The sequence below is a fragment of the Taudactylus pleione genome, unplaced genomic scaffold, assembly GCF_031769625.1.
Source record: "Taudactylus pleione unplaced genomic scaffold, aTauple2 ptg000336l, whole genome shotgun sequence".
Taxonomy (NCBI): domain Eukaryota; kingdom Metazoa; phylum Chordata; class Amphibia; order Anura; family Myobatrachidae; genus Taudactylus; species Taudactylus pleione.
The window spans coordinates 4,560,734-4,574,740 of record NW_028284737.1 but is presented as its reverse complement, the minus strand read 5'-3'; the positions used below and the strand labels follow the sequence as shown (position 1 = coordinate 4,574,740).

Genomic DNA, 14,007 nt, shown 5'->3' with positions numbered 1-14,007 from the left:
TTGTGAGGTAAAATTTTACCTCAAAGCAACTTTGCTTCTTTGCAGAGGCGTTAGTTGGGTAATGTGTTGATGGTCATTTCTCTGTGGTGAATGTTTCCTTTGTGGCCCTGACCTTTTTCCCTGGTGGGCTCTAATTCCATTTTATTTGTGTTCAGCAATGTCTGCTCGGTTACACATCACAAATAATAATACAGAACATCCTATGCACAGCAAGAGAGGATTCCCCTGTGATCACTGCCTCATCTGAAACATCTTTTCTCCAAAGCTCCTACGTCTTTTGCACGTCTAACTTTGTGAATGTTACATGTTGTTCTTTCATTTAGACAACCTACAATTTAGGTTTAGCTGTCCTATAATTTGAAACTCTTATTTTACCATAATTAAGGGCACTGGTGACTAGATTCGTATTACTTAAGTAGTGCATTAAGAACCTAAAATGGAGCTTGTGTGGCTCTTTGAAGTAAAATATATAGAAAAAGAGCAGTTACACACAAAAATCTGATTTAGTTCAAAGGGAATAAATTATACAAAATGGTTCATATGCATACAGTGGACTATAATGTTATAGTTATAATGTTATATTTCTATTTATCCTTTTTTTTGTCTGTAATAAGTCATTTTGACTTCTACAGCTATGCTTGTAGCACAAGAAGGCTCTAATTAAATTGCAGTTCAGTAAAATAAGCTATTTACAGTGTGGTAATAACAGTCATAAAAACACTCTCTAATATCTCTCGTACATTGATTACAACCATGCAGCAAAATCTTCTCCAAGAGACTAATTTTGGTATTTGAATGTCTGATGCTGTTTGTGAATGCTACACACAAATAAAGACTTCTATAGCCAAAACATTCAGCAACTGGCAACATATCAGAGGGAATCTCGGAGAAAGTACAGCCGTTATTTTACATCTATTTACCGCATTCCTGGCATGAACGCTTTCGTGTATTGCTTGTATAACATGCTTCATTCCTTCTATTCACAAAGAAGATGAGAATTAGACATGCTCAAACTGTTTGAGTTAGTTCAATAGTCAATCAAAGCAGCCCAGTTTGTACCCAAACTCGGAAATATTGAAATTTGTTTTTGATTCAAGCTAGTTTGACCTGAAATTGCTACTATTTATAGTTTTTTTTTTTTTTTTATTAGGTTTCAATTTGAATATTACTGTATTTGAGTTGCACTCGAATGGAAAAACATTTAAAATAAAATACAATGTAGCAATTTAACATGATTGATTGGCCCAAATATGGTGAAAACTTGGCTGGCTGGAACTTTGAACAGATTAATCCAACTATTGTTTAAAAATGTTTTGCAAGTTTTCTAAGTTTAGATCCTGTGCGAGAACCACTGTGAAACATTTTTTAAAATAATTGTATAACATTTCTTGGTATTTGTGATATCCTTTAAAAACCATTGACCTTTCTTACAATTTGTTTTCACTTTATTCAATGATAATGCAGTTATAGTTGTATCACATCTAAAAATAGATGTGTTTAAAAATAGATGTCATAGCATCAGCCAATTAACGATAGTTAAAAAGAAAAAAGTTCCTTGACATCTAAAAATAGATGTCATAGCATCAGCCAATTAACGATAGTTAAAAAGAAAAAAAGTTCCTTGACATCTAAAAATAGATGTCATAGCATCAGGCAATTAACGATAGTAAAAAGAAAAAAAGTTACTTGACATCTAAAAATAGATGTCATAGCATTAGCCAATTAACGATAGTTAAAAAGAAAAAAAGTTCCTTCACATCTAAAAATAGATGTGTTTAAAAATAGATATCATAGCATCAGCCAATTAATGATAGTTAAATAGGAAAAAAAGTTCCAAACAGCACCGTCTGCAACCCAGCTCCTTCAATTAACGGTAGTTCATTGGTCTTTATGTACTGTTGACAACTCTATGTATAAGCTTGTAACATCAGGTTTGTTAATGTTGAGTTTTCATAACTAGTTATGACACACCTATTACTTATCATACAGCTTATTTATCAACGTGGGACAAGCCAGTAGTGACTTCTTAATTTAAAAAGTCCTGGGGAACAGGTAGCTAGGAACATAAATAGTTACCGTTTTAAAGCCAGACCTTAAAAATGTGGTAATTTAATTAACTAGTCCAGAGATGACGAACAAACACACGTGCTTTTTAATATCTTTAGGATAAAGGTGGGTACACACTATAGCGATCGAGTGATCTGCATATATATCTGCAGATGATGGTCGTTCATACAAACTGAAAGACTATCATCTGCATGCTGCAGCAGGTTGGGCCGGCCTAGGGGCAGGTAGGGGGCGTGACACAATCGTGGAACTCGTGGCCACTCCCCCTTCAAAGAAAAAAAAAGAGAAAGAACATTCGTGTTGCAACGCTGCGTGCTGGGGAGGGGGGCGCTGTGTACCCTTCAGCCTAGTGCACAGCCAATGGAGGGGGGCGTGATCAGCATGATCGCTCCCCCCTTTTGGCATAGGAGACTCTCCGGCTGCCACTTTAGCAACCTCGGACAGTCTCCCAGTGCAGCCCAGCACACAGCAGCGTGTGCTGGGCTGCTGTGACCCAAGAGGGATGGGGAGCAGTGCCGGACCCAGGTAATTAGTACCTGCTCGCGGCTCCCCCCCGCCCTCTCGGTGGCCCAGTGTATGGGCAATCGGCTGATCGTCCATACACACTTGCCGATGAACAGATATGTCTGCAGACATATTCGGTCATCGGCTTTGCAGCACAGCCAATGCGATATGTCTGTGAATGACGTCGTTCACAGACATATTGTCTGTACACACTGGCTGACGGGGGCATGATATATTGGCCGATCAATTGATCGGCCAGTGTGTACCCAGCATAAGAGTAATTTTATAGGGGAGATTTATCAAACATTCTAAACAGAAAAAGTGGAGAAGTTGCCCACAGCAGATAATTAGATTGTACTGTAGCTATACATTTATAGAATGTACTTGATGAATGAGAAGTAGAATCTGTTTGGTTACTAAGGGCAACCCCTCCAATTCTCATTTTTAGAAGGTCTGATAAATCTCCCCATGGAATTTGTGGGATAAATCAGTATTCATGAGTACACTATGAACTGGTGACATTATGGAGACGGGATGTAGTTTAAATCCCGGCGTGCGGGATGCCGGCGCTCAGATCCCGGCATGACATCAGTCAGAATCCCAACGGTAAATATTGGAGTTAGGGGAAGGGTTAGATACTGGGGGGACGGTAAGGTTTAGACACTAGATGGGGGGTTTAGGGGAAGGGGTAGGATACTTACCGACAGTTGTCAGTATCCTAACTGTCTGGATGCCGGTGTCTGGATTCTGACCACCGGGATCCCAAGCGCCGGCATCCCATACCCAGCCCAAGACCCATTGAGACATCAGGCACTTCATTAAAGTGGAAATTTCATCCCTGCATAAAAACTAACTAGGTGGTAACTGGGCATTTGTGCATAGGCTAACTGTTCTGTGGGCGTGTCGTGGGTGTTTAGGCGGATTTGTGGGCTATACGAAATTGAAAGTATACAGAGATTAATCTGACTTCAGACGGGTCTCTTGCACCAGGTGTAGGGCTGGTGCAGTTGCGTGTTTTTGATGATGACGGCTGATTCCATAGCATACGGATAGGGGCGGTGCGGCTGCATAGACAAATATATGCATTTGGGGCCTGATTCTGAGACACATCCTGCAGTGTCTATTGGGGAGTCATCCTGCTGGGAAGCAAAGAAGAAACAAGTAACTACAGACCAGTGAGCCTTACATCAGTAGTGGGAAAAATAATAGAAACACTATTAAAAGAGAAAGTGGTGGAATTTCTCAAATCCAACAATTTTCAGGATCCCAAACAGCATGGATTTAGTCAGGGGAGATCATGCCAAACAAATCTTATTGACTTTTTTGACTGGGTGACAAAAGTAATAGATCAAGGGGGGGGACGTAGATATAGCTTATCTAGACTTTAGTAAGGTTTTGGACACGGTCCCACATCACAGGCTGATAAACAAACTGGAAAGCTTGAGATTGGATTCTGTGACTGTCGAATGGATAAGATCTTGGTTGCAGGATAGGAACCAGAGAGTTGTAGTAAATGGAGTGTATTCACGGGAGGGAAGGGTTACCAGTGGAGTACCCCAGGGATCTGTACTCGGGCCAGTGCTTATTAATATCTATGTTGGTGATATTGCAAATGGTATTGAAGGGAGACTATTTCTTTTTGCAGATGACACAAAAGTATGCAACAGGCTAGACACACCAGGAGGATTTAAAACAAATGACTGAGTATCTGGGTAGACTAGAGGAATGGGCAAGAACATGGCAACTATAGTTTAATGTAAAAAAAAGAAATGCAAAATCATGCACTTGGGTCTCAATAACCTAAAGGCTAAATATAAGATCAAGGACACTATAATAGAAAATCCAGAGGAGGAAAGGGATTTAGGAGTCACCAATTCAGATGACTTGAAGGTAGTCAAGCAATGCACCAAAGCAATGAGGAAGGCAAGTCAGATGCTTGGTTGCATAGGGAGAGGAATCAGTAGCAGGAAAAAAGAAGTGATAATGCCACAGTAAAGGTCCTTGGTACGGCCTCATCTAGAATACGGTGTTCAGTTCTGGAGGCCATATATTCTGAAGGATTAAATACATTAGAGACTGTACAAAGAAGGGCAACTAAAATGGTGCATGGCCTACCGCATAGAACTTACCCAGAAAGACTAAAAAATCTTAATATGTATAGTTTGGAGCAGAGAAGGGAAACTTTCAAATACATGAAGGGTTTTAACAAGGTGGGAGACATTCTTCAAAGGAAGAAATGTACCAGAAGACGAGGACATGCACTGAGACTGGAGGGAGGGAGGCTCAGAGGAAATTTAAGGAAAAATTACTTCACATAAAGGGTAGTGGATAAGTGGAATAGCCGCCCATCCGAGGTGGTTGAAGCTAAGACGGTTGAACAATTTAAACACGCTTGGGATAAGCATAAGAATATCCTTAAGAGAGACCTAAGGAGCAAATAGGGTTAACGTTGTCAAAAGGATAAATGAAAAGGGGCAGACTAGATGGGCCAAGTGGTTCTTATCTGCTGTCAAATTCTATGTTTCTATGTCTGCGACTTTATGCAGATGCCACTACAAACGCCTTCCCTTGTGTGACTGAAGGTGTAAGGACTGAGACACCGACTTTTAGCGCCTATTCACGCTGTAATACCAAGTAGTTCATCCATATATATGCCACCATCGGTCGCACCATCTAAACTTACACCAGCCCCATGGCAGGTGCAGTTTTTCCATCTGAACATGGCCTCTTACGCTTGTGTCTATGCAGGTGCTTGGATTGACACGCCTTTTCACTCCCATAACACGCCCACTGAACGGACAATTTTAGGGTGTGCTACTGACCACCTCCCAGTCACCGCCCAGGAACGCCCAACACTCTTTCGCCACCTTTCAGATACTGTCTGTCCCGATCGTAACAGCGCCTTTTGTGCGTACACTCTGTCTAACGCATGCACCGTAGGTCATTCCAGATTTCTTGTGTATGCGCAGTTGCAAAATAATCGCTCAATTACGTGAACATCGACATTGCGTGCGGTTTCTGCATGACACAAAATGAAGGACTTATTCCATGGCGTGCAATGCATGTTCAGTTGTGCACGGATTTGCGTGCAACTTCAGATCAGCATTTCTGTATCTAATACACAGAACATAGTGACAGATGCAACCCCAAGATTTGTAATGTCCACATAGATTTGTCCTGTTCTTCACAAAGCTTTGTGTATTTTCAGCACACATGATGTTCTTTATCAAGGACTAAAATAAATATGAATATCTCCACAGTTACATCACCAGTTAAAAGGATATACAAACAGGCAGCATTTACCAGTGTCAGTGTATTGTAAATATTATAGATAATAGCTATTTGGCAATAAATAAACGTAAAGTCTGCATGATACAGCTGTGTTTTATTTTGAATCGGGATATGGATGATTGATATTTTCCATGTTCAGTGCTGCAGAACACAGAGGCTTACATTATCCACATCAATGATATGCATGTATTAGTACTGTATAGCACCAGCATATTTTGTAGCACTTTACAATTTGGATCAAACCAGTAATAAAACAAGACTGGGTTTTAACAGACAGACAGAGAGGTAAGAGCCGTGCTTGGAAGCTTAGAATCTATATATAGGTTAGGTTGCCACTCGTCTGGGATTCCTCCGGACAGTCTGGAAATGTCAAGATCTGGCTGAGTCCGTAGGCTAGCCAATCCCGGACAGGTGGTGTCCTGAAATCACACACCTCTCTGCTGCTCTGCCTCCTACCGTCCCTCAGTCTGCCTCCTATATCTTTACTCTTCCTTCCAGGCTACCGGAGGCAGCAGGCATCAGTCAGAAAAGAGAGTGGCATAGCTGTACCCAGGAAGGAGGGTGTGGGGGGGGGGGGGAATAGTGAAATTAATGTTCCCCCTAACAAAACATTTGTCTTAAATTAATGCAGCCTTCAGGTGGCTAGCATAGCGGGCAGTAAGTGTGGTGTGTGGGTACATTTGCATAGGCCCTGCAACTACAAATTGCCAATGTGCACTCCAGTGTTGCCACCTTACACTGATCTGATCTTTTAGCTGCTGGCAGGAACATGTAAGTAGCTCTTTGAATGTATGTCCCTGCATATATTTGATTATTTATTGCTGTACAAGCAAGGGAGACACTGAGGGATAAAAGAATAGAGGATATGAGTTAAATCAGTTAGCTTTCAGACACCTTTGTGTTTACACATTTTATGTTATCATGATCAGTTTAGATTTGTATTTGTAATTACTAGATTTACTATTGAAACAATGTTTTGCAGATTTTAAGGACCTTTAAGTTGTTTCACTAAAATAATTTTAAAATTCCATGATGTGAAGGAGGGGTGATGCATGTAGGGGCATGAAGGGGACTCTGGCATATGGCATATAAAGGGGCATGTGGAGGGGTCTGATGGTATATAAGGTGCATGTAAGGACACTGATGGCATATAAGGGTCATGTGGTGGCCTTAAATCTGAGAAATACATTTGTTTTAATCCTACTGCGGTTTTCTCCGCACCTGCTGTCCTGGATTCTAAAAATGAAAAGGTGCTAATCCTAAATCTATAAGGCCACAGGCGTTTAATAAATGAGGAAAAATGTCACGCAAATGTTAAAACAGCAATGTTGTTCTGGGGTCAGAGGATTGTTTGACTAAAGAAAAATAATACATGGTAAAACTGCTTAGGGAAAAAACTGCACGTGTGTTTTTGTATACATTTGTATAAATTGTGGCTTACCCAATAATCATGGTATAAATTATCTCTAGACAATAAAATAAACACATTCTAATCCATCTGGAAAGTGAATTATTTCCTAGCATCTCATTTAGGTGATTTTTGCTTATGCTAGTTGGAAGAATTCACCAGGCCACATCAAAGAGCTAATGATGGTATTTGCGGAATGAGTATAGAGAAAAGTAACCACCCATCCTCTGTCCTTTAGGGATGTAAATACTATAATTATCCTTCCTAAGAATGGAGAATGTCACTGATCCATTTCTGCAGACAGTATTTTATATTCACGGCTCATTAAATGCCATTGTTCATATGGTTTGGAAATATCTGTTTGTTGTTGTTCATAATACCTTTTATGGTAAGTATACTATGAGTTTGGTCTCAATGTTTAGAATCCACTTTTTTTTTTACTCACACTAGAAACATAGCGACTACATGTTACTCTACTTATTACATTATTACTGCATGGGATAAACATAGGCTAGTCTATACTACTCACAAAAGTGAATTTGGTACATAATATGGCAAAAATTTGGCCAGATTTTGATATGGTTGGTTGAGTAGGCAGCAATGGTGTAATGGTTAGTATTACTGCCTCACAGCACTGAGGGTGTGGGTTTGATTCCCCGTGTGGAGTTTGTATATTCTCCCTGTGCTTGCGTAGGTTTAGCTCCCGACAAAAATGAACCATAAGTGTAAGTGTGCGCGCATGTAGTAAGATATATAGAGTGTAAGCTCCACTGGGGCAGGGACTGGGGTGAATGGCCAAATATTCTCTGTAAATTACTGCAGAATATGTGTGCGCTATATAAATAACTGGTAATAAATAAATTAGAACTACTGTGTTGTAAATAGTTTTATATATAGAACATTCCTATCTATTAATAATCCTTTTTGATTTAGATTTTAATTTATGGTTATATAAGCAAGTTGTCCCCCAAGCAACCAGATACATTGTGCGTTTGGCCGCTCAACTCCACTTTCCTAAGCCAGTGACTTCACGTGCCCATTAGCGGACAGCGCTTCCAGTGTGAAGCTACTTCTGCTACTATTTCAGTGTCACATGGCTTCCAGGGTCGGCAGCCGATGCAGTCCCTAGATGCTAGGTCTTAAGGCGGGTATCCACTGCCGATTAAAATGAGCGATTGAACGATAACGATATTGTTATCGTTCAATCGCTCATTAATCGTGCACAAAACGGGCATGAAAATGTAGGAAAAAATCAGCGATGCACGCTCCTGCTGATCGTTTCCAACATCAATCAGCGCCTGAACATGCTGGTCAATAACATTCAGAGATGTGGGAGGGTGCCTACACTGAATGACATATCGTTCAGTGTAGGCACTGCAGGAGAAGAGGAATGACTGTACTATTACAATGTTGTAATCATACTGTCGTTCCACTATCTAATAGTGGATACGCACCTTTAGGTATTTGCATGTTTTTCTTCTCCACCTAGATTTTCTGTGCATATGCAATGGATACTTACGGAGTACATGCCAGCGCAGAACTACCTGGCTATGAAAAAGGTAGGAGCTGCCACTGGTCATTTGGTTGGCTGGTTCGCACGATGATTGTACAATGAATGGTCAGCTTAATTGGGACGCCTTGGTGCTATTCCATTTCTGTGTACAATGTCATACATTTCTCTGATGTTGGAAAAAATAATCATTACTATTGTACTTGGTTTGTGTACTGTGCAGTGGCCCTGGAATCAGTATGTAAATATATATATCAACAAAGGAAAATATTTGTAATTGTTAGAAAAAGAAAAACAAATGCTAATATATAATAAAAAATATTACATAAGTTAGTTTAAATATAAAAGTGAGCATGCCTCAATGGGGGGAAACCTACATTACAGCACTGAGGACATATAGACAAGTTGGGTACGGGATGCCAGCTGACCGATTACAGACAGCTGCATCCCGACAGTCAGAATCCCGACACAATTAGGTAAGTACCCCTAACCCACCTTAACCCTCCCCTCCCCGCAGCCTAACCCTAAACTTCCCCCTAGTGCCTAACCCTATCCCCTAATCCTAACCCTCCCCCTAATACTTTACATCGGGATGCCGACGGTCGGGATTCTTGAGCCGGGATTCCAACTGCTGTCTGGATTCCGGCGCCGTTTTTTTTAGCGCCGGCATCACAACCGCTGGGACGCCGACTACATCCGCATGTAGACAACAAGCGGCAATACCTTCTGTCTCTATATAGTAACTTTTCTTATTTTCTGGGGTCATTTTGATTTAAAATGCACGTAACTTTGTAAAAGACACATTAAACAAAACAACAAAGATAAAACTAAAAACCAAAGCACTTTGTATCTGCACAAGATGCTACAGTACAGTGAATATACTGTACGTAAATGATGTCATCAGTGAGAAATGTATCAAACCTTTGAGAGAGATAAAGTGGGAACGTTGCCCATATCTATTAATGCACTTGATTAATGCTACCTCAAAGCTGATTGGTTGTTATGGGCAACTTCTACACTTGATAACTCTTCAACTTTTTTCACTCATTGATACATCTCTCTCTCTATCTCTCTTTCAAATATTTGATACATTTCTCCTTTAGTTTTAATTTCTTTGAAAGAGAAGTACAGTCATTTTGGGTTAACAGCTGTAACATTATTCTATTGCTGCCAGAAATTTCAGCTGGGCAAGGGGGTGAAAGGATCAGTAGCATGTGAATACCAATTATGTTATGCCACATATTGCCGCCCTCATAAGATTACTAACCCACCTATAACATTGCTTCTGAAAACATCATATTATTGCAGCTGGTAAACCTTATTGACAGGAGTTTTCTTTATATACAACACAAAACAGTGCCGTGTTTATTCTGGGTAGTTCCAGGTTACAGATGGATAATGTGTGTAAAATGTGTTGGATGTATTTTTTTTTTTTTTTATAAATTGCCACATCACCAGCAGTGCTGCATAGATTACATAATCCATTATAATAAGTTACATGAGTAATATCAGGAATGAGAACCCCTGTTCACGGAGCTTGCAATCTAAAGAAAAACCATAGGAATTAGTCATGCAATATGTTGATAGAGTGTATTGTAAATCACATTGCGGTGTAAGAATTTCTGGTCAGGTGAACGTAATAAGTTATTATAGGTTTAGGTTAGCTGCCTGTCTGAATAGATAGGTTTGGAAGGATTATTTAAAAGCGAATGTCTCTTTCATACTGGAGTGTCTGAGGAATGAGAAAGAGGGAATGTAGTTATCTGACCGGCGGACAGCATGCCGCCGGTCTGAATCCCAACGCTGAAAGTCCAACACGGAACTTAAGATAGGCGTCAAAATACCGGCGCCTATCTTAATCTCGACGCCGGAATCCAGAAGAATGCCAGCCCGAATTAGATAAGTCCGGGGTGTCCTTAACTGTTAGCCCAAGGTGGTTAGGCTACAAGAAGGGAGGGTTAGAGGGAGAAGGGGGAAGGATAAGTATACTTACCCGACCTCTGTCAGGATATCAGGATGCAGTCAAGAAACCGGCGGTTGAAATGCCGACCGCCGGCTTCCTGACTGTCAAATCCCGTCAGTGGACTAATGACAGGCGTCGAAATCTGTCATTATACCTACGCCTGTCATTATACCTATGCCGGGAGCCCGACGCCCGGCATACCGAACGAAGGTAAGCCGGGCGCCGGGTGCAGACAGTCACGGGGGATAGGTTAGGGGCTCCTGGGGGGAACTTAGGGATAGGCACCCCCCAGGAGGGTTAGGCTAGGGGAAGGGAGAGTTAGGCACCCCCCTCCCCCCGAGGGTTAGGTTTAGGCTGCAAGAAGGGAGGGTTAGGTTTAGGCACTTACTGGGGGAAGGTTAGGGTTAGGCACTAGGGGGGGGGAGAGGGTTAGGGATAGTTACAAACTTAACTTAGTCCGGATCCTGCTGTTCTGCTTTCCAGTGTCGGTATAACATCCGCCGGGCTAACATCCGGCGGTATTTCATACCGATTCTGGGATTCCAATCATCGGGATGCTGTTGTTGGTATTTTGACAGGAGTCATCCCGACAGCCGGCATTACATACCGATTCAGAGAAAGAGATCTGGTTTTATATAGTGTTGCACTTATTGCTTGCTAAAACTATGCATATGCAACCTTTTGCAGATATATATATATATATTTTTGTATTAAATCACCTGGTTGTCCACACACCCTACAAGACTAGATATAGTTTTGGTCAATGCAAACTGTAAATGTATATCCTATTACATGTTCCCTCTTATGCACTCGCACGCTTTGTACTCATAGTATGGGCCTCATTCATTACATGCAATGCTGAACGCAGATTCCCGATTATCAGGAATCCGCACATGCGCAGAACGGGTCCTACGTGATTGCACGCAGACCGACAGCCAGCAGACTGTCAGTGATTGACAGTCTGCTGCCATTTGGGGGCAGCAATGGCATCTATTTTCCAAAATGGAGGCGTGTCGCCGCCGTTGGGTGAGGGAAGAGGCCAGGATCTCCTTCGGCAGATGGAGATTTCCTGGTCTTTTTTGGACATCTGCGATGGCCGTCCTGCATGACCCCATGGTCACTCAGCCGGCCAAGGATCATGCAGATGATCCGATGCTGCGTCTGTGGATGCAGCTCTGATCATTATGCATGCAGGTTGCATGACGCCTTCTGCTGAATTAACATAATTGCAAAGACGGAATTGCAAAGATGCTGGCATACAGCTTTGCAATTCCATCCACTGCTGAATCGGATCCTACACTCCTTATTCTTAATTAAGCTGCCCACACAAAGAGCTATCTGGTTGTCTAAATCAGCCTAAAATTGCTCTGTCCGTGGTCCCTAAATTATGTTTCTAAATGATTATTCTAAAGGGGCCTATCCATTACACGACTTTTTGCACAATCTGACCATATATGACCAGGAGGTTTTGGTCTCATTGTACAGAAAGTCATATAATGGATAGCCGGCAAGGACCAGCGATGTGCGTGCACGCTTGGGTCCTTGCTGACCCCTACTATGTATTGAACATGCCCGTCAACCTGACGATGATCGTCAGGTTCGGCATGTTCAGAGACAGGAGGTCAGACTCCTTCACTGAATGATGTTCAGTGCGGGCACCGCACTTCGGCGACCTGAAGGTCTGAACGCTAGACGTTCAGCCTTTCAGGTCACCTAGTGGATAGGCCCCTTTACTTAAAATTCACAATAGATCTGTTCTTGATTGGGCAGCACTTACAATCTGATCAGCCAATCACAGCAATGCATGGGATGCCCTGGGGTAAACTGTTCAGCATGACTGGTAAATGACTCGCACTTATATGGATAAAATGGTCAATGATCAGTAATTGAGTTTAACAACCAAACTTGCTTGTGTTTCGGGCAGCATTATCCTTCTATTCCTGGCCATCATTTTGTTCTTATTTTCTTTTCGGTATATTGAAAAGAAGCTATGGAGGGTTATCTTAGACATGAGAGACTGTTATACCTGAAATAATGTAACAGATGCATAAGTGAAATCTTTATGTGTGTGTGCGTGTGCCCAGCTGCCTGACCATTTTCTTCAACTTTTTGTGTTACAGACAATGGTGGACAAACTTTGTCTGGTGGAAACAACTGGCCTTTGCGTGGTCGAAAATGGACCCTATGGGAAGGAGGAGTGCGAGGAGTGGGCTTTGTTACAAGCCCATTAATAAAACAGACAGGAATCACTAATAATGAACTAATCCATATATCTGACTGGTTGCCCACTTTAGTACATCTGGCTGGTGGATCTACCAATGGCACCAAACCCCTGGACGGGTTTGATGTGTGGAAAACAATCAGGTAATATTTTTATATATACAGCTTATATTGTAAAGGATAGGTAGATACAGTAGGAGAAGGAGGGTAGAAAAGCAGAGGTTGGAAGGTTAGGAGGGGTGGTAAGCTAGTGTGAAGAGATGAGTCTCAAAGGCACATTTAAAGGCTGAAAGGTTAGAGGCAAGTTTGAATGGGCATGGTAAGACATTCCAGAGGTTGAGGGCTAAATGGGAGAAGTCCAAAAGGTGAGAACAAGAGGGTATAATCAGGGAGGAGGAGAAGAGACGCCCATTGGCAGAGTGAAGTGGGCAGGAGACAGTGTGAGCAGAAATGAGACAGGAGATGTAGTGAGGAGAAGAGTGGTTGACGGCCTTGGTGGTAAGTGAGAGGAGTTTGATTCTGTAGGGGACGGCACCAATGGAATGACTGTCCCCTACACTTTCTTTTATCAATGTTTTAGTCCCCCAAATCCAGTGGAAAAACTCTTCTTCTTTCCTGCTTTTAATTCTCAATGGTGAAAAAAAATAAAAATTTGTGTACCCTCAGCGGGCTGCCTGTCAGTAACTAATCCATACAGCATTTGCTTTGCTCACATTTGTCAAAGCATGGGGAAGCCACTTAGTATTGGCTAGTATTGCTTACACCCCACAGCGGCTACATTTAATTATTTGAAAAAATGTGCATGTATAATAATGTATAATAATATCAAAAGGAAGGAGACCAAGAAGGTGATCAGATGTGCAAAGGCTGAAGATAAAATGGCCCAGTCAGTAAGTAAAGGGGCCAAAACTTATTTTAAGTATATAAATGAAAGAAGAAAATCAAATGGTGGAATAATAAGAATGAAGATAGACAGTCAGAGTCTTGTGGAGGGAGACAAGGCCATAGCAGATCATCTAAATACTTATTTTTGCTCGGTATTCA

General features: G+C 41.6%; 1 protein-coding gene across 1 annotated transcript in view; it reads left to right on the top strand.

Annotated features, from left to right (window-relative positions):
- ARSB (arylsulfatase B) overlaps positions 1–14,007 on the top strand; it is a 218,570-nt gene that overhangs the window by 121,291 nt on the left and 83,272 nt on the right. The window contains exon 5 of the mRNA XM_088443912.1: positions 12,864–13,107. Within this exon, the coding sequence (XP_088300038.1) occupies positions 12,864–13,107 (244 nt within the window). The remainder of the gene's footprint in view (positions 1–12,863; positions 13,108–14,007) is intronic.